General features: G+C 42.6%; 1 protein-coding gene across 2 annotated transcripts; it reads right to left on the reverse strand.

Annotated features, from left to right (window-relative positions):
- LOC109819881 (7-deoxyloganetin glucosyltransferase-like) lies at positions 1,884-19,660 on the reverse strand. Of its 2 annotated transcripts, XM_020385842.1 has the most exons (4): positions 19,153-19,660; positions 4,856-5,913; positions 4,571-4,752; positions 1,884-2,433 (listed from the first exon to the last, which is right to left on the reverse strand). In XM_020385842.1, the coding sequence occupies exons 1-2, from the start codon at positions 19,643-19,645 to the stop codon at positions 4,982-4,984; spliced, it is 1,425 nt and encodes a 474-aa protein (XP_020241431.1). In that variant the 5' UTR covers positions 19,646-19,660; the 3' UTR covers positions 1,884-2,433; positions 4,571-4,752; positions 4,856-4,981. The 2 variants fall into 2 exon arrangements, with proteins under 2 accessions (XP_020241431.1, XP_020241430.1); XM_020385841.1 differs by lacking the exon at positions 1,884-2,433 and having other exon boundaries at positions 4,099-4,752.

Below are 20,111 nucleotides of genomic sequence, written 5' to 3' on the forward strand. Positions count from 1 at the left end.
TTTGATAGATTGATTTCAAAGATGCTTCTTCATCATCAAATATTATTAATTACATGCTATTGACAACTAACGCTATTAATGTGGAAAGAAAATAACTAGATATCTATATTTATTTGTTTTTCGTAGCACCTATATATCCTAAAGAAACTTATAGCCTATTTGTTTTCTTTTGCCCTTAGAAAGAAAACCCTTTTTCTAATGCACGAAGCACTTTTTAGTCACTTTCTTGATGTTTTCAACTTTTATATTGTTTGTTTCGTATTTTTTTCATGTGTGAATGACCATTTCTTATAAATTCAATATTTGGATGAACTTTTAAAAAGACGAAACAACCATTTATAAAAAAAAGTAGAGATAAAAAAATGAGTTGGCAAAAAGCTTACAAAGCTACTTATGAAATGATATTTCCAAGCCAAATTGCTCTGAAATGATATTTCCTTAAATGCAGGATACTTTTTGAGTTTTTTTTTTTTTTTTTTGGTGGGGGGGGCATCCTAAAATTTTTGTTAAACTAACACATGAAAAATGAAGCTTTTTCCTGGTGATACGTTTTAGGTTTTAGGGGAGGAAAAACATCCTATAAATTTTGTTAAACTAACACATGAAAAATGAAGCTTTTATAGAAAAAGGATAACTTTCGGTTAGGAGTCAATATCCAAGAGTTCACGCCTCAACCGGAGCGTGACAAGCCTAGAAGTCGTGTTTCCGCTCTTTGCCACTTAAAACAAACAGGCCCTTAAATAATCTTAAATTTGCATAACTGTGGGTATTTAATGGCAATTAAGTCAGCACAGAGGTTGTCGAAAAAATAGTGTTGGCGCTGAACAAACTCGGGTTGGACCGCGGATCCAGCAGAAGAGTACATGCATGGGCCAGGATTTAACTGGGCTTTCGATGGTAGCAGGCTGTGGCTCTTGTTATTAGCGTCTCATACTTTCCTTCAAAAATATCAACGATGTTTAAAGATCCTTTTGAGTTTTGCATACCATCAAACATGGTTACAATCTTGATACAGACACATGACAGAGAACCCTCTTCTCATAAACCATTGTTATTGTTATATGAGTAATATGGGTATGCTTGGTACCAAGCACAAACTTTGTGCTTGGTAATGATGTGGCATAATCTCCTCCATTCATTCAAATGGGGGACCACATTCACATGGGTTGAGGAGTGCATGGGGATATGCAATCATTTGAATGAGTTGAGGGGATTATGTCACATCACTTCCAAGCATAACTTTTGTGCTTGGTGTTGGGGATGCACAATCCCCCTGATGCGATTTGGAAATAGAGATTTAGGAGAGAAGAGAGAAAATCAAACAATCTCAAACACACAAGATTTACGTGGTTCGCTTCTCAATGTGAGAAACCACGTCCACGGCCGCCGCAGGAGAAAAATTCACTATTTTTCGTCACTTTACATCATGCCCTAATCAACCCTTTTATAGACTTAAGGGTTTAACCAATAAAAAAGGAAACAGAACAAAACAGATTAAAATTCGAAACTGAGCCAAAACCCGACTCCGGTCGACCGCCGCACCACGTGCGGTCGACCGCGACGAATCCTATTCCTGATCGAGCTCTCTGGACTTTGGGCGGTCGACCGCAGCGTCATGCTCGGTCGATCGCGATGAGCTCCTGGCCTGTGCACCCAGCTGTGCACGACGTCGGTCGACCGTCGCGCCATGCCCGGTCGACCGCGATGTAGAAAACTGTCTCCTTCGTCGTTTTTACTTGAACTTCTCCATCGTCGATCATGTTCCTCCTGTTCCAACTTTGTTCCTCCTCTCTTCTGAAGTATAGGGCATGCTTGATAGTTAGGCTTCACATATCCTAACACTTGGTACCAAGCATACCCATTTTTCTCTTGTTATATTAGTCGATATATTGGACCTAAACTGAGTATAACCAGATATATTTTCTCCCTGTCAGAAGCACCTCCTTGATTACTCTCCAATCCCTCATTCATCACACAAATACCTACAATTCGTCTGTTGATCTCCCTAAAAAGGATGACATATATAACACCGGCACACCTGAGCTCATACTCTCCAATATCGTAGAATTCCATCCACGATGTGCCAAGAATCCTCCAACAGATGAACGCTTAAGAACTTCATCTTGTGGGCACCAACTAGCGAGGAAACCTCTCCCTTCGACCTCACTCGAAAACTCTTTCAGTAAAACTGCTGGATCGCCATTCACAATATTGATGATGATTCGTTAAGAACTGCGGGTTCAAGTTCGTCGAATGTGTTTAGAATGATAGCAGACGCTCTAGAAGCTGCTCGAACCTCGGTTCTGAAGTGCGTGGAAGATTTTTTTTCGTGTTGAAGGATGTTTGGGAGGTCTTCGACTCGCATGCTTTTGATCATTCCAGGTATCCAGTCGATCGGAGTGCCAAGATATGCGTTGCTGAGATCGTGTTCACCTAGTTAACGATCACGAATGTAACAAAATTTAGGAGCACGATAAATTATTATTGATGTGCAAAGTAGAGGCAAATATCAATTTCATATTTGGCAAAAGATTGTCCTCCTATAGTTTTTACGAGTACTGATTTGTTTCTCCAGTAGCCATAGGAATAAAACCAAATTAAAACAAATTTGCCATCTTCTCTGTTTCTTCTTTGCAATTAAAGATACTACGCCTGTGAGTTTTGCTTATCATGATAATTGTCAGGTGATTTTTCATCAGTGATGGGTCCTAGTTTCAGTGGCCGGTCTGTCTTGCTAAATCTTTGCAAACTAGTTAAAGTAAGATCCCCCCCCACCCACACACACACACAATTTATCAGGGCCTAAGTCTTATTGCGATTATCATCACAGCAAATTTCAACAAGTATATGGTGAGAATTGAAGAATATATCAAATTCGAACCCGTTAAGGGATCAACTCTACAGTATGACTGAGCCGTGAACGTGTGATGATGTAACCTGCATCTTTCCTCCTTAACTGTGCACGTCATCTAAATAACAAAGAGAGAACTACTTGGCGTAAATTTGAACAAACAAACAAACAAATAAATAAATAAATAGTCTTCAACTACAAACAATAACCAATAAAAAGTTTCAATGCAAATGAAAACGAAAACTATTTCGTACATATTGTTTGGTGCTACTATCCGGCCTCGTCGGATGAACTCTTCATACCGAAGCACTCACAGAGCAAAAGGTAAAAAAAAAAAATCAAGTATTCCAAGCTCAGCTGCAACCCCAGTTGTGAAACTAGTGAAGCTATCAGAAAGAATACAAGTCACCGGAGGAACCCCAGACGAAGGCTCATTTAGCTTTCTCACAAGTTCACCAAAAGGCTCAGCAAAATCATTGTGAATATATAGATTCGATAAAGGAAAGAACATCGTCATACGATCAGGAATTATCTAAATTTTGAAATCATCGGAGCCTTGGAGAGAGGTCGGAGAGCTGCTGGTGAGTACTTTAGGGGCTGTTTGGTTGTATGTTTTTACCATGTAAAAGGATGGAAAGTGTAAAAAAGTGGGTCCCAATGTCAGCTTTCATCACTTTCAATTGTTTGTTTGTAGTTGTGAAAATAGTGTAAAATGATTTCATATGCTGATGTGGCTTGTAAAGTGATTTCATAAAAAAAAGACATGATTTTAGGAGAAAGCTGACATTGAAGTTAGAAAAAAATAATAAAAAATAATTTCAACCAATATGATCTTTTGAGTAGGGACCACTTTTTACACTTTCCAAACAAACAATTAAAGTTACATTTGCAAACCAAACAAGCAATTTATGATTCCAATGGAATCAAAAACAAACAAAGAAAAGTATAAAAGTAAAATTGATGAGGTGGACAACAACTTTCCAAGTTGCGTCATAAATACACAACTTTACCAACAACAACCAAACAGCCCCTTATGGTAGCCTAGGTGGATTCAGTGTAGATGAAGGTTACGTAAAAAAAAGAGTAAAAAAAAGGACTTTTCCTTAAATAGAGTAAAAAAGGACTTTTCCATAAGAAAGAATGCATGTGGAGATGAGCAGGATACGAGGACAATAAAACTTAGGACCGAAATATGAATGAAGTCAGAAGAATCTTTCTGGCGGAGACCCAAAAAAGATGGATGATCATAAAGTAATCAATCCCTCACTCGAAGAAAACTTCTAATAAAAGAGCACTTCTTTTAGTTCAGAATTCTATACAAAGAAAGAAATATAAATTTGGATAAGTTTTTTTTATCAGCCAGCATCTCCTTCAGTGTCAGTATTCCATAACCATTCCGTGTCAGTATTCCGTAGCAGGTTAATTGCAGATAGCCCCCTCTACTATCTCCCAGTTGCGGATAAAGCCCCTGCAGTTCTATTGTTACAGATAGATCCCGTGTGAATTTTTTGACACTTTTACCCTCAGGAGGTCTATTTGTCACAAAAAAATTATCTCTCTTAGGGTAAAAGAGTCGAAATTTTTTTCATTCATGGCGTCTACCTGCAACAATATACCTAAAGGGGGTCTATCTGCAAGAATATAAGGTCTATCCGCAATCGAGTCATAATGCAGGGCCTACCCGCGATTAACCCTTCTATATCAGAGACTGGTTTCTACCTCGAAGAGACAACTGCGCAGATGAGGAAATCATTTCTTGAACTGCACAATGAGTCTCACAAGACTGTACGTCTCGGCATCAGACCGTTGCTCCTCTTAAAATCATTTCCTCAGTAAATCAGTATCATAGGCCTTTGCCAGTCTTTGACCTTCCAAGGGCTTCTGTGTACATCTCACTTATTCTGTAAACTCAGCAACAAACAAAAAAGACACATTAGATCCTATTTGATGAACGGAATTTTTGTTCCTGTTACGCTTGAAGAAGAAGACGAAGTTTAAAAAAACCTTTTGAGTTTGCAAACAATCACATGTTCAATATCTATATAGAAGATACATGATAGGAAACCGTCCCTCCATCAAACCATCCTTATTATGATACTAGTCCGTGAATTGAACATAAACTAGGTAAAATCAGATGCAACTTCTCTCTTTCCCAAGCACCTCCTTGATTACTCTCTCCAAATTCAAAAACGAAGACCCGCCAACCTCGCTCGCCTTCGTAGCGTTCTCCTTCAATTTTGCTGCATTCCTCCTCATATCCTTCCCCTTTTCTCCTCCCATCAACTCCCTAATCTTTTCCGCCACCTCCTCTCTCCTCACATCATCACCAATCTCCAATCCAATCCCCCATTCATCACACAAATACCGGCAATTTGTCTGTTGATCTCCAAAATAAGGATAACATAACACTGGCACACCAAAGCTCATACTCTCCATCGTAGAATTCCATCCACAATGTGTCAGAAACCCTCCGATTGATGAATGCGTAAGCACTTCTTCTTGTGGACACCAACTAGTAAGAAAACCTCGCCCTTCGATCTCCCTTAAAAACCCTTTTGGTAAAATTGCAGAATCGCCGTCCACAATATCGGGTCTGATAACCCACAAGAAATCATGACCGCTATTTGCTATTCCCCATCCGAACTCTATCAACTGTTGGTTTTTGAAAACTGCAACACTCCCAAAGTTTATATATATCACCGATTGAGGCATTCTGTCACCTAGCCATTTTAAGCAATCATGGTCTTCTTTCCAAAAGCTAGACCTGACGTTTTTCAGTGATTTGTCAGGAATGTGATCATATAGCAAATTTAATGGGCCTAGGGTGTAGATAGGAGGAAATATTGCGGATAATCTGTTAAGAACTGGGAACTCCAGTTCGTCGAACGTGTTCATGATGATTGCTGTGGCTTGAAGAGCTGATTGCACTTCATCTTTGAAATATTTGAAGATTTTGTCTTGTTGAAGGAAGTTTGGGAGATCTTTGACTCGCATGCTTTTGATCATCCCAGGTATCCAATCAATTGAAGTTTCGAGATAGCTATTGCTAAGATCACGTTCACCTAGTTAACAATCATGAACATGATAAACTTTAGGAGCATGGTAAATTATTATTGACATGGAAAGTTGAGGCAGATATCAATTTCATATTTGACAAAGAAAAGCTTCTCGTATGGTTTTTGAGTACTAACCTATTTATCATAAGAACAAAACCAAAACTCTCTGTTTCTTATTTGAAAACGAAGAGACTACTTTTAAAAGCACAATCGTTCATCTGGGTCAAAATAATTATGAATCATTTCCGAATATAACTACCATACATGTGTCTGTGAATGGTGTTGACTTTTTCTTATAATAATCAATGATTAAGATATAATTTTTATCACTCCTAGTGCTAGAGAAAACCTGAATCCTGTTAGGTTGGGGGTGGATACCAACCTCCGGCGGCGGAGGAGCTCCGACGAGCTCCAGGATGACGCAAGCGAGCTCCGGTAGTCACAGGCGAAGCCACAGGCGGCGAGGTCCAGGCGATCTTCGGCAGCACAGGCGAGCTCTGCGTTCGCACAGCTCTGCGTTCGAGCCTCCCCCGAACTCTGCGTTCGCCTCCCCCGAGCTCTGCGTTCGCCTTCCCCGAGCTCTGCGTTCTTTTTGGCGAACCCGACCTTTGCGTCAGGGTTATTCGCTGGCGACAGGCTGTCGCCAGCCCCTCATCTCTGCCTATATAACCCCCCATCGCCTAGGGTTTTGTCGCTGCGATTCTCCCCCTTCCTCCGTTTTTCTCTCTGGCGGCTGCCCTAAAATCGCTGCTGCGATTTTGTTTTTAATCCCCAGCTCCAACAGTGATTGAAGGGGGATTTAAGAAGAGAGAGAACTAAAAAGGGTTTTATATTGTGGGGTTATTCATTTATTCTCAAGTGAGAATTGAAAGGGTTCATACCCTTTAATTATTAACACTGTAGCTACAGTGTTTATTTGAGAAATCTCAGTTTTGAGATCTGCTCCTAAATTGTAATTTCTTGTTTGATTAATAAGAAATTATCTGTGTGGCTCCCGAGGACGTAGGCAGTTGCCGAACCGCGTTAAAACTTGGTGTACTGTTCTCTATTCTGCGTTTCCGTTGCATTAGGGATTTCGGCGTTAAATTCCTAACAACTGGTATCAGAACGTGAAACGATCTAGAGAAAGTCAGATTCAAGTGAGAGCCATGGCCGCAGATGAGGCAAAAATGAGATTTGAGAAATTTGATGGAATAGATTTCGAATTCTGGAAAATGCAGATAGAGGATTATCTGTATCAGAAAAATCTGTATCAACCACTATCGGGGAAGAAGCCAGATTCTATGAAGGCAGATGAATGGAACCTTCTAGATAGACAAGTCCTCGGAGTTATCAGATTGACGCTGACTCGCAATGTTGCGTTCAACATAGCAAAGGAGAAGACCACGACAGGTCTTATGGCAGCTCTCTCAAATATGTATGAGAAGCCATCAGCCGCAAATAAAGTTCATTTAATGCGGCGGTTATTCAATCTGAAAATGGCGGAAGGCGCGTCAGTAGCACAACACCTCAATGAACTTAATACGGTTACAACCCAATTGAGTTCAGTTGAGATTGAGTTTGATGAGGAAGTTCGGGCGTTGATACTTTTGTCTTCCCTACCAGAGAGTTGGAACGCTACAGTCACAGCTGTGAGTAGCTCGTCGGGAAACAATAAGTTGAAGTTCGACGACGTTCGTGATTTGGTTCTCAGTGAGGAGATCCGACGGCGAGAGACTGGTGAAGCTACAACCTCTTCAGTATTGCATACAGAGTCAAGAGGTAAAAGTTCAACCAGAGGAAATGGATCAGATGATAGGAGATCCAAATCCAGAAATCCCAACAGCGAAGGCAGAGGTGAATGTCACCTCCACTTCAGGAGGAGACGACGCATTGATATGCTCTTTGGAGAGCAAGGAGGAATCTTGGGTGTTAGATCCAGGAGCGTCATTCCATGCTACCTCTCAGAAAGAATTCTTCGAGAAGTATACCCCCGGAAATCTTGGATACGTATATCTTGGTGATGATCAACCATGTGCTATTGTGGGTAAAGGCGTGGGAAAAATTAAGTTGAATGGGTCTGTATGGGAGCTGAAGGATGTCAGGCATATTCACGACCTGAGAAAGAATTTAATATCCGTAGGCCAGTTGGCTGACGAATGATATACCACGACCTTCCACGGAGATGATTGAAAGATCTCAAAGGGCGCAATGACGATTGCCCGAGGCAGGAAGACTGGTACCTTATATATGACAGCAGGTGCACGTTGTTCGATCTCAGTTACAGCAGGCAATGAGACTTCAAAGCTGTGGCACCAGAGACTCGGTCATATGAGTGAAAAGGGGATGAAAATCATGCACACAAAGGGAAAACTCCCAGGACTGCAGTCAGTAGAGATGGATATGTGTGAAGAATGCATACAGCTAGAGCTCGTTCACTCAGATGTTTGGGGACCAACAACCACCGCGTCCATTGGTGGAAAACACTACTTCGTGACTTTTATCGATGATCACTCTCGAAAAGTGTGGGTCTACTTTCTGAAGCATAAGTCAGAAGTATTTGAAGCTTTCAGGAGATGGAAAGTTATAGTCGAGAATGAGACCGGCCTGAGAATAAAGAAGCTCAGGACCGATAATGGCGGTGAATATGAAGACACTGGATTCAAGAAGTTCTGTTATGAGCACGGGATCAGAATGGAGAGAACCGTGCCCGGCACGCCTCAGCAAAATGGTGTAGCTGAGCGGATGAACCGAACATTGACAGAGAGAGCCAGAAGCATTCGGGTACAGTCAGGCCTACCGAAGCAGTTCTGGGCAGAAGCGGTCAACACAGCAGCTTACTTGATCAACCGAGGTCCATCGGTTCCATTGGAGCACAGAATACCAGAGGAGGTATGGTGCGGAAAGGAGGTAAAACTCTCACATCTAAAAGTTTTCGGTTGTGTAGCTTACGTGCATATTAGTGATCAAGGCAGGAATAAGCTTGATCCCAAGTCAAAGAAATGCACTTTCATCGGCTATGGTGAAGATGAGTTCGGCTACCGCATTTGGGACAACGAAAACAAGAAGGTGATCAGGAGCAGAGATGTGATATTTAACGAGAAGGTAATGTACAAGGACATGCACAAGACAGATGACTCAGAGAGCGAGTCAATATTTGTAGATGCAGATGATGTCCCGAGTAACCTCTCGGAAGAACCCAATGCAGAGGGTCCTCAGCAAGAAGAGCCTGTTGAACAAGATGGTGCGCAGGAGCCCGACGCACCAGCTCCGCTATTAAGAAGATCTTCTCGTCCTCCTGTACCCAACAGGAGATACATGAACTATCTGTTGTTGACAGATGGTGGGGAGCCTGAAAGCTTTGATGAAGCTTGTCAGTGTGGAGATGCGAGCAAGTGGGAGCTTGCAATGAAAGATGAGATGAAGTCTCTCATATCAAACCAGACGTGGGAACTAGCTGAGTTGCCCACGGGTAAGAAGGCACTCCACAACAAATGGGTGTACCGGGTGAAAGAGGAGCAAAATGGTTCCAGAAGATATAAGGCCCGGCTAGTTGTCAAAGGTTTCCAGCAGAAGGAAGGAATTGACTACACCGATATTTTCGCTCCCGTGGTGAAGCTAAATACTATCAGGACCGTGATGAGTATTGTAGCAATTGAAGATCTTCATCTCGAGCAGTTAGACGTGAAGACGGCGTTTCTTCACGGAGATCTAGAAGAGGAGATATACATGCACCAGCCAGAAGGTTTCTCAGAAGAAAAGAAGAAGAACCTGGTGTGCAGACTCAAGAAGAGCTTGTATGGCCTGAAACAAGACCCAAGACAGTGGTACAAGAAGTTTGACGGCTTCATGCACAAGAAAGGTTTCCAGAAGTGCAACGCCGACCACTGTTGCTACTTCAAAAATTATCAGTCCAGCTATATCATCCTACTGCTGTATGTTGATGATATGTTGGTTGCAGGAGCAGATATGGAGGATATCAAGAGTTTGAAGCAGCAGCTGTCAAAAGAGTTTGACATGAAGGACTTGGGTCCAGCGAAGAAGATCCTTGGAATGCAAATCACGAGAGATAAGAAGAGAGGTCTCTTGCAGTTATCTCAGACGGAGTACATCAACCGTGTTTTGCAGAGATTTAACATGGGCAACGCCAAGCCTGTGAGCACAACCTTGGCCAGTCATTTTCGTCTATCGAATGATCAGTCTCCTCAGTCAGAAGAAGAGAAAGAGAGTATGGCTCAGGTACCTTACGCCTCAGCTATCGGAAGTTTGATGTACGCAATGGTCTGTACGAGACCAGACATTGGCCATGCAGTGGGAGTGGTCAGCCGGTTTATGTCGAATCCAGGAAAAGCTCATTGGGAAGCGGTCAAGTGGATTCTGAGATATCTACGAGGCACCACACAGAAGTGTTTGCACTTTGGTAAGAGAGAGGTAGAAGTGCAAGGAACGTAGATGCAGACTTCGGTGGCGAAGTTGATCACCGAAGAAGCACCACCGGCTATATATTTACCGTTGAAACTACAGCTGTTAGTTGGATGTCACAGGTACAGAAGATCGTTACCCTATCCACTACGGAAGCTGAGTATGTTGCAGTGACTGAAGCCAGTAAAGAGATGATATGGCTTCAGGGGTTGTTTACAGAGCTGGGATTCAAACAGGAGAAGAATGTTTTGCACAGTGATAGCCAGAGTGCGATACACTTGGCGAAGAATTCAGCATTTCATCAGGGCTTATTGACAGAACTGGGATTCAAACAGGAGAAGAATGTTTTGCACAGTGATAGCCAGAGTGCGATACACTTGGCGAAGAATTCAGCATTTCATTCTAGAACGAAGCATATTGCGCTTCGGTACCACTTCATCAGATCCCTGTTGGAAGATGACGTGTTAAAATTGGAAAAGATTCCAGGAAGTAAGAATCCAGCAGACATGTTAACCAAGACGGTGACAGTTCAGAAACTGGAGTTATGCGCAACTTCAGTTGGCCTTCATGTATAGATGATGAGGGCGGAGCCACACAGGAGAGTGTAGACGTAAAAAAATGCTTACAGACATCCAAATATCACTCAAGACAAAGAGAAGGTGATAAACATCAGTATCTAAGTCATGGGAGATCATACAAGCCCAAAGGAAGCAAAAGGATCTGTGAATCAACACAAAACAATGTGAATTCACAGAACAATGCAAACTACAGCGTGTGGGCGCGGCAGCTCATGGTGCCGCGGCTACAGCGCGGCAGCTCATAGTGCCGCGGCTAAGACGCGGCAGTTCATAGTGCCACGGCTTGGGCGCGGCAATCCATGGTGCCGCGGCTACTATAGGGGATGCTACAGCGGTTACGAGGCAGTTATGTGATGATTATGTGAAGTCTACGTGGCGGCGTATCAGAAATAGAACGTGTGCTGACGTGGACAAGCAGTTAAACCACGAAAAAAGGTGGTTAAAAGTCGTGGGAGGACAGTTTCAAGCACGATGGAACGTGCTGGTAACTGCCCCTGTGGCCGCTGCAGTTCATGCTGCCGCGCCAATAGCCGCTGCAGTCCATGCTGCCGCGCCAATAGCCGCTGCAGTCCGGGATGTCGCGGTCAAAGGGATAGTCGTTGATCGGCTATTTCTTCAGTTATTGTCCAAGGAGGCTATAAATACCCCCCTATGGACATCATTGACGGGGGGCTGAGCATTTTCCAGAGAGATTAGAGCAGAGAGCCTTGAGTTTTGGTGAATTAGAGCAAGAGAGAGAGTCTTCCTTCTTCACAAACATCCTCAAGAAGCTTCTAGCGAGTCCTAGAGATCTAAGCTCAGACTTGATCTTTGGAAGAGTGAACATCTTACATCGATAAGATATTCGCTTCAAATTCTTACTTCGATAAACGAAGGAAGAATCATTAAACCCCTCACGGTTCAATCAGAATCTGTGATTTGGTGGTCCACGAGTCAAAGCGCTCCCGGCACAGGCAAAGATCCCACGCAAGCAGCGATCCAAACAACGGTCCTGCGTTTGTTTCTCAAGAGTTGTAATTTTCCTTTTGTTGTGTAAAAGAAGTCTTATAAAAAGACTATTTCTTTTGAATTTATTGTAATCGACCGAAGATATAATGAATTCCACAACGAAACCAACTTTTGACGCAAACAAGCTGGCGACCACAGTGGGAGCCAACGGTCTCGCTGCCGAGACCGTCGTGTCGCAGCCGATCAAGATTCCAGTTGAATCCATGGTCGAATACGAATTCGACCAGACCAAGTTTGAGGAATATCTCTCATCATCCTCTTCAAGATCTTCATTATCTCGCAAGTACAAGAGGATCTCACAATTGAGGAAGAGTTGCATGCCAAAGAAGGCACAAAATGAAGACTCTCGCTTGATTGTTGCTGAGAATTTCACTCGCAACACCTCTGCTCAAAATGGCTCTTATCTAATTGAAGAGTCATCGAATCAAAGCCCGACGACATTGACGAAAAGAGCTCGTCAGAGACAGCGTCAGCGTCTTGCTCGTCAAATAGCTAAGGCATTTGAACAAACCGACGGAGTTCGTTATTATGCGGACTTAGAGTCGAGGAAACAACAAGTGGTTCGTTCAACGCAACGACGAACTACTCACGTTTCTGCACAATTCACAACGGAGGAATGGACACTCATCAAAAGGGCTCGTTCGACCCTCCAAGAACGTATACAAAAACGTCGTGCAAACGTTGTTCATGCCCGTGCTCTCTTACAACAAAGACGAGAAAGGAGGAAGGAAACGGTGACCAAAGAATCACCAAAACTCCGCCAAGTTTGGATTCTGAAGTCTGGACTTATGCAAAATCAGCATTCGGAGCCCGTTAAGACTCCATACCCACAAGGGGGTGGTTCTAAACGTGCGACTCCCGACATAACCTTGGATCGCTTAAAGACAAAAATAAATTGTCCTGAGAATGCCAACAAGGTTTTATACTCCCAGAAGAAGACGCATTCACCAAATGATATCGTCATACCTGGGAGATCATACCAACAGACGATACGATTTTTTGGCAATCATACCGATGAATCGTATTATCAAGTTGAGGTTGTGAATAATTTTCGAAAGAGAGTTATTCGAGAGATAAACTCTCGTTGTTCCTGTGCACGACTCGTCAAAACAGCATTATCAGAATGTGACTGTTTCAAACGAGAAATCATCCCACGAAAAGTCTCTGCATTATCAAAGCCTAAGCTGAGACATTTCCGCAAAAGAAAATCAGCTGCCCAAAATGATGAATTCCCTGAAGTCACCATCAACGTAGCTGATAGAAGAAAGTCTAAACAGCATTCAAGTGACTCAAATCCCGACTTTTCCCCGAAAGGAAAAGTCAATCCAAGAATTGCTCAAAGGATGTCTCGACTCCAATTAGGAGCTATCAGACGCAGAGACTACAAGAGAATGCAAGAAGGAATGTCCTCGGAGGATGAATTCTCGGACACTTATTCTGCAATCGCTTCTGATGATACAATGTCTAGCACAGGACAAATCAGAGAAGTATTCACAATCACTGCTGATCAGTTCACTCAAATACTTCAGGAAGCTCTAGCCAAACAACGTGAAGAAATTAGAGCTGAAGTGAAGACAGAAATGAAGTTGGCTATCCAACAAATGAGAGAACTGTTAACTCAACAGCCTCAACCTCCTGAGTCCAATCAGCGACTTGAATCCAGCCACCACACTCGGAATGTTGTAGAGGACAGTGATCCAGAGGTGGATGAAGTCATTATGGCTGATACACCTCCCAATGACAATAACGCTGGGGGTGGTTTAACGGATCCTCCCAATAACGATATTGGGGGTGGTTCAATAGCACCTCTCACTGGGGGTGGTCCAATTATCTTTACTCGACATCATTCAGAAAGAAATGAAGACGATGACGGGAAAATGCAAAAACTTGAAGACAAAATCAATGCTTTGATGACGGCTCAAGAAGTTAAGAAGACGGGTATTCCATGTCCTTATCCGAGGGAATGGGATTCAATACCATACCCGACCAAATTCAATCTGATTAACTTCACACCGTTTGAAGGGAAGAGTTCGCCGATTCAACACTTGATTTATTTCAAGTCTCATTTGGGCATAATCTCTGGAAACGAGGCCTTAATGATCCGGTCATTCGTTGGCACCCTTCGTGGGCCCGCCTTCGATTGGTACCGACGGCTCAAGCCAGGGAGCATCAATTGCTGGGATGACATGGAAAGTTTGTTCCTCAGCAACTTCTTCGATGATGACACCGAAGTGTCAATCGGAACTCTTTTGGATGAGAAGCAAAAAGACGGAGAGTCAGTCGACAATTTTGTCAAGCGTTTCCGTAACATGGCGATGAATTGCAGAGATCCTATTACAGAGGAGTTCATCCTGCAAACATGCCACAATAACCTCTCCATCGATGTCCTGGAAGCTCTGGGGGTCGTGCCATCCACAACTTGGAAGGAGTTAAAATCTCGGGGTGAACAAGCTGAGCACTTTCTTAAAAGAAAGAAAGCTGAGAGAGGCCAACCAATGACATCTGCAATCATTGAGAATGCGACTCTCGATCCGAGGTTTCAAAAGGAATATTCTTTCGAAGATGATGAAGCTCCAGCCATCTTGGAATACCTCCTCGCTAATGACAAAATCGAGCTACCACCTATTAAAGATCAGGATGGTGCTAAAATGATTATGGATCCAAATTACTGTGCGTACCACAGAAGGGTTCTTCATCCCACTGAGATTTGCTTTGGACTCAAAAACAAGATCCAAGCCCTAATTGACTCCGGCGTCATAACGACGAAAGAAGTCGAGTAAAGACGACCATAAAACTCCATTGGGTACACGAGTATAAACTGTTTCCCCTCACTCCGAAAAGTATACGAGGCAGAGATCCTATCACGAAGGAGTTCATCCTGCAAACATGCCACAATAACCTCTCCATCGATGTCCTGGAAGCTCTGGGGGTTGTGCCATCCACAACTTGGAAGGAGTTAAAATCTCGGGGTGAACAAGCTGAGCACTTTCTTAAAAGAAAGAAAGCTGAGAGAGGCCAACCAATGACATCTGCAATCATTGAGAATGCGACTCTCGATCCGAGGTTTCAAAAAGAATATTCTTTCGAAGATGATGAAGCTCCAGCCATCTTGGAATACCTCCTCGCTAATGACAAAATCGAGCTACCACCTATTAAAGATCAGGATGGAGCTAAGATGATTACGGATCCAAATTACTGTGCGTACCACAGAAGGGTTCTTCATCCCACCGAGATTTGCTTTGGACTTAAAAACAGGATCCAAGCCCTAATTGACTCCGGCGTCATAACGACGAAAGAAGTCGAGTAAAGACGGCCAGAATACTCCATTGGGTACACGAGTATAAACTGTTTCCCCAAACTCCAGTGGGTGCACGAGTATAAACTGTTTCCCCACACTCCAAAGAGTATATGAGTATAAACTGCTTCTCGATTATCCAACTGAGTACAATGTTAAACCCGGTTTCGCAAAGGAAGCTGGGGGTGGATAAATCATATAACGGGAAGTTCCCGGAAGAATGTTAAATGTAATATTCTTAGGGATAACCCCGATCATTATGAACAAAGTGATAAACACTAAACTCCTACTATGACTTCCGAATACTCTTTTGCTGAGATGAGATTCGATCACCTCTTTAGATCAATCTTCCCTCACAAAATTCCCATATAACTTCTGAATACTCTTTTGCTGAGATGAGATTCGATCACCTCTTTAGATCAATCTTCCCTCACAAATTCCCATCTTGGTCAAACCTTTAAACAGTTAGGACCAAAACTAAAATCCCCTCTCGATTCCTTCCATGAACGAGAGGTCCACAAATTGAACGATCAAACCTTTAAACAGTTAAGATCGTCTCAAATTCTCATCTTGGTCAAACCTTTAAACAGTTAGGACCAAAACTAAAATCCCCTCTCGATTCGTTCCATGAACGAGAGGTCCTCAAATTGAACGATCAAACCTTTGAACAGTTAGGATCGTATCAAATTCCCATCTTGGTCAAACCTTTAAACAGTTAGGACCAAATCCAAAATCCCCTCTCGATTCGTTCCATGAACGAGAGGTCCACAAATTGAACGATCAAACCTTTTAAACAGTTAAGATCGTCTCGAACTCCCACTTGGTCAAACTTTACTACAGTTAGGACCAAAACCAAAATCCCCTCTCGATTCGTTCCATGAACGAGAGGTCCACAAATTGAACGATCAAACCTTTAAACAGTTAGGATCGTCTCAAAACTCCCAGGACCAAAGCCAAAAAAACAGTTAGGACCAAAGCCAAAATCCCCTCTCGATTCGTTCCATGAACGAGAGGTCCACAAATTGAACGATCAAACCTTTAAACAGTTAGGATCGTCTCAAATTCCCATCTTGGTCAAACCTTTAAACAGTTAGGACCAAAGCCAAAATCCCCTCTCGATTCGTTCCATGAACGAGAGGTCCACAAATTGAACGATCAAACCTTTAAACAGTTAGGATCGTCTCAAATTCCCATCTTGGTCAAACCTTTAAACAGTTAGGACCAAAGCCAAAATCCCCTCTCGATTCGTTCCATGAACGAGAGGTCCACAAATTGAACGATCAAACCTTTAAACAGTTAGGATCGTCTCAAATTCCCATCTTGGTCAAACCTTTAAACAGTTAGGACCAAAGCCAAAATCCCCTCTCGATTCGTTCCATGAACGAGAGGTCCATCCATCATCGGGTTCATCTCTACCAACAAACAAGAGACCAGGAGACAGAATATAAAATTCTTCCTCTCCATTATCGGGTTCATCTCTACCAACAAACAAGAGACCAGAATACTCCAATAGGTATACGAGTCTAAACTATTTCCCTAATCTCAACAGGAAGTTTCTGGAGAATATTACTCAAAATATTCTTAAGAATAACCTGGTTACCTCATAACGGGTATATGAGGTTAAACTACTTCCCGAACACTCCGATGAGTATATGAGTATAAACTGCATCTCCTTGAACCTCCCAACGAGTATATGAGGTTAAACTATTTCCCGAACACTCCAATATAGTATATGAGTATAAACTGTTTCTCAAATTCTTCAACAGCAGTTCTAATTCGAGATTTCGACAACGGCCACGCGATAAACACAGAACCGGAGGAATTTTAGCTATTCTACAAAGTACTGAATAGGCTAAAAGATGAAGAAATCAAGGATTGAAGCCATTCACAAACCATTCTGCACAATTTCCTCAACAAAGCACTGGAGAAATTGCAGGGAAAGCTTATCATATCCAAAGTATCCCAGACCCCTCTCTAAAAAAATGATGAGTCTGAGATACTTTGGAGGGGGTATCTGTAGACATCAAAAAATGCTTACAGACATTCAAACACCACTCAAGACGATATAGAAGAACAATATACACGTCATCAAGCAACACATGGCGGCGCGGCAAAACATGGTGTCGCGGCAAAGGCGTGACAGACCAAGGTGTCGCGGCTAAGGCGCGGCAGCCCAAGGTGTCGCGGCTAAGGCGCGGCAGCCTATGGTGTCGCGGCTTAAATCAGAATCTGTGATTTGGTGGTCCACGGGCTAACGCACCCCCGGCACAGGCAAAGATCCCACGCAAGCAGTGATCCAAACAACGATCCTGCGTTTGTTTCTCAAGAGTTGTAATTTTCCTTTTGTTGTGTAAAAGAAGTCTTATAAAAAGACTATTTCTTTTGAATTTATTGTAATCGACCGAAGATATAATGAATTCCATGACAAAACCAACTTTTGACGCAAACAGAGAGGAGCTTGATGAGATAGCCTGATTGACGTCGGTTTGGTCTCCAAGTGGGAGATTGTTAGGTTGGGGGTGGATACCAACCTAGCTCCGGTAGTCACAGGCGAAGCCACAGGCGGCGAGGTCCAGGCGATCTTCGGCAGCACAGGCGAGCTCTGCGTTCGCACAGCTCTGCGTTCGAGCCTCCCCCGAACTCTGCGTTCGCCTCCCCCGAGCTCTGCGTTCGCCTTCCCCGAGCTCTGCGTTCTTTTTGGCGAACCCGACCTTTGCGTCAGGGTTATTCGCTGGCGACAGGCTGTCGCCAGCCCCTCATCTCCGCCTATATAACCCCCCATCGCCTAGGGTTTTGCTGCTGCGATTTTCCCCCTTCCTCCGATTTTCTCTCTGGCGGCTGCCCTAAAATCGCTGCTGCGATTTTGTTTTTAATCCCCAACTTCAACAGTGATTGAAGGGGGATTTAAGAAGAGAGAGAGAGAACTAAAAGGGGTTTTATATTGTGGGGTTATTCATTTATTCTCAAGTGAGAATTGAAAGGGTTCATACCTTTTAATTATTAACACTGTAGCTACAGTGTTTATTTGAGAAATCTCAGTTTTGAGATCTGCTCCTAAATTGTAATTTCTTGTTTGATTAATAAGAAATTATCTGTGTGGCTCCCGAGGACGTAAGCAGTTACCGAACCTTGTTAAAACTTGGTGTACTGTTCTCTATTCTGCGTTTCCGTTGCATTAGGGATTTCGGCGTTAAATTCCTAACAAATCCAGTCAAAAGCAACATCATAATAACAATAAGGTGCTTTTTCTTCAGTGATTGTCCTAGTTTTGGTGGCCAGTCTGTCTTATTCAAGGTGCTTTTTCTTCAGTGATTGTCCTAGTTTTGGTGGCCAGTCTGTCTTGTTCTAGTGGGATAGTTACATCAAGTAAGTTTTCCCCCCATAGTTTCAAATGGCCGAAGAAGTCTTATTGCAGTTGTCATCACAGCAAAATTCAACAAGTACATGATGAGAATTGAAGAATATACTAAAACTCAAGCCCCCATTAAGGGACGAGATACAATATGCAACTTTTACCAACTCAACAGTATGATTGAATGAACTTGTGATGTAACTTGCATCTATCCTCCTTAATTTTGTATGTTATCTAAATAACAAAGAGAGATCTACTCGGTGCAAATTTGAATAAGTAAGGGTTGATTGCAGATAGACCCGCTGTACTATCATCAAATTGAACTTCTTACCCCTATAGTTACTATTGTTGCAGATAGACCCCCAGAGTGAAAAAAAATTATACTCTTTTGAGGGGGTCAATCTGCAACAAAAGGTTTTCACTCAGAGGGTTTACTGCAACAATAGAACCTTTTTAGGGGGTCTGTCTACACCAATAGAGCTACAAGGATAGTAAGTTCGATTTGGCGATAGTACACGGGGTTCTATCCACAATTAATCCAATAAATAAAGAACATTCTACTATGAACAGTAATGAAAAAAAGTTGATACGAAAATGAAAATGAGACATACTTTCGGGTGGTACGAGCCCTCTTCGGATGAGCTCATCATACTGAAGCATGCCCAAGTAGGAACAAGCACTCACAGAACAAAAGAAAACATCAGGTATTCCAAGCTCCGCAGCAACCCCAAGCGTGAAACTAGTAAAGCTATCAGAAATTATACAGCTCACCGGAGGAACTCCAGAGGAAGGCTCATTGAGTCTCTTAACAAGTTCACCAAAAGGATCAGCAAAATCATCACGAACAGACTCAAAAAAAGAAACCATATCACCCGCCATCATGCCATCAGGGATCGTCTCAAATTGGAAATCAGTGGAGCACGGAAGAGAGTCTGGAGAGCTGCTGGCAAGTATTCGATTGTAGATGGATTCAGTGTAGATGAAGGTTATGTGGAAGCCTTTGAAGTGGAGGAGCTTCGCTAACTTTATCATGGCGTTTATGTGGCCTTGAGCTGGGAGAGGCATGCACACAGCATGAGGCTTGGATCGTGTTGATGAGCCCATGAGTTTTTTTTATGGGTGGAGCATGAAGGGTCAATTGTTTTCTGCTATTTGTAGTGGTGGTGGTATAGAATAGTCTCAGCAGTGATTTCTTGACTGGAGTTACACATCATAGAGGAGAGGAACAGGGATTTGAATAGCGGTAAAAGAGAGGACTTTTCAAGATGGAGAACGTACATGGAGATGAGTAGTATATTTGGAATTGTAATGAATTCAAAAGGATCTTATTGGAGGGAACTTTTCTTGAAAAAGATGGATGGTCAAAAAGTAATTGATCAACTTCAAATAATTCCGCAATTGCAGTCAACACTCGTGTAGGATATAAGCCTGTGTCCCTCAAATTCCTTGGTCAAAACTTACATATAAATTTCGATTGAGCTTCATAAAAACTTCTTTACTCCTAAAACTGCCATAAAAATCCAAAAAGGAAAAGCAAGATAAATTTTCTACTCATCAGCGTATCTTTTAG

The sequence above is a fragment of the Asparagus officinalis genome, chromosome 8 (genome assembly GCF_001876935.1).
Source record: "Asparagus officinalis chromosome 8, Aspof.V1, whole genome shotgun sequence".
In the NCBI taxonomy this organism is placed as follows: Eukaryota; Viridiplantae; Streptophyta; class Magnoliopsida; order Asparagales; family Asparagaceae; genus Asparagus; species Asparagus officinalis.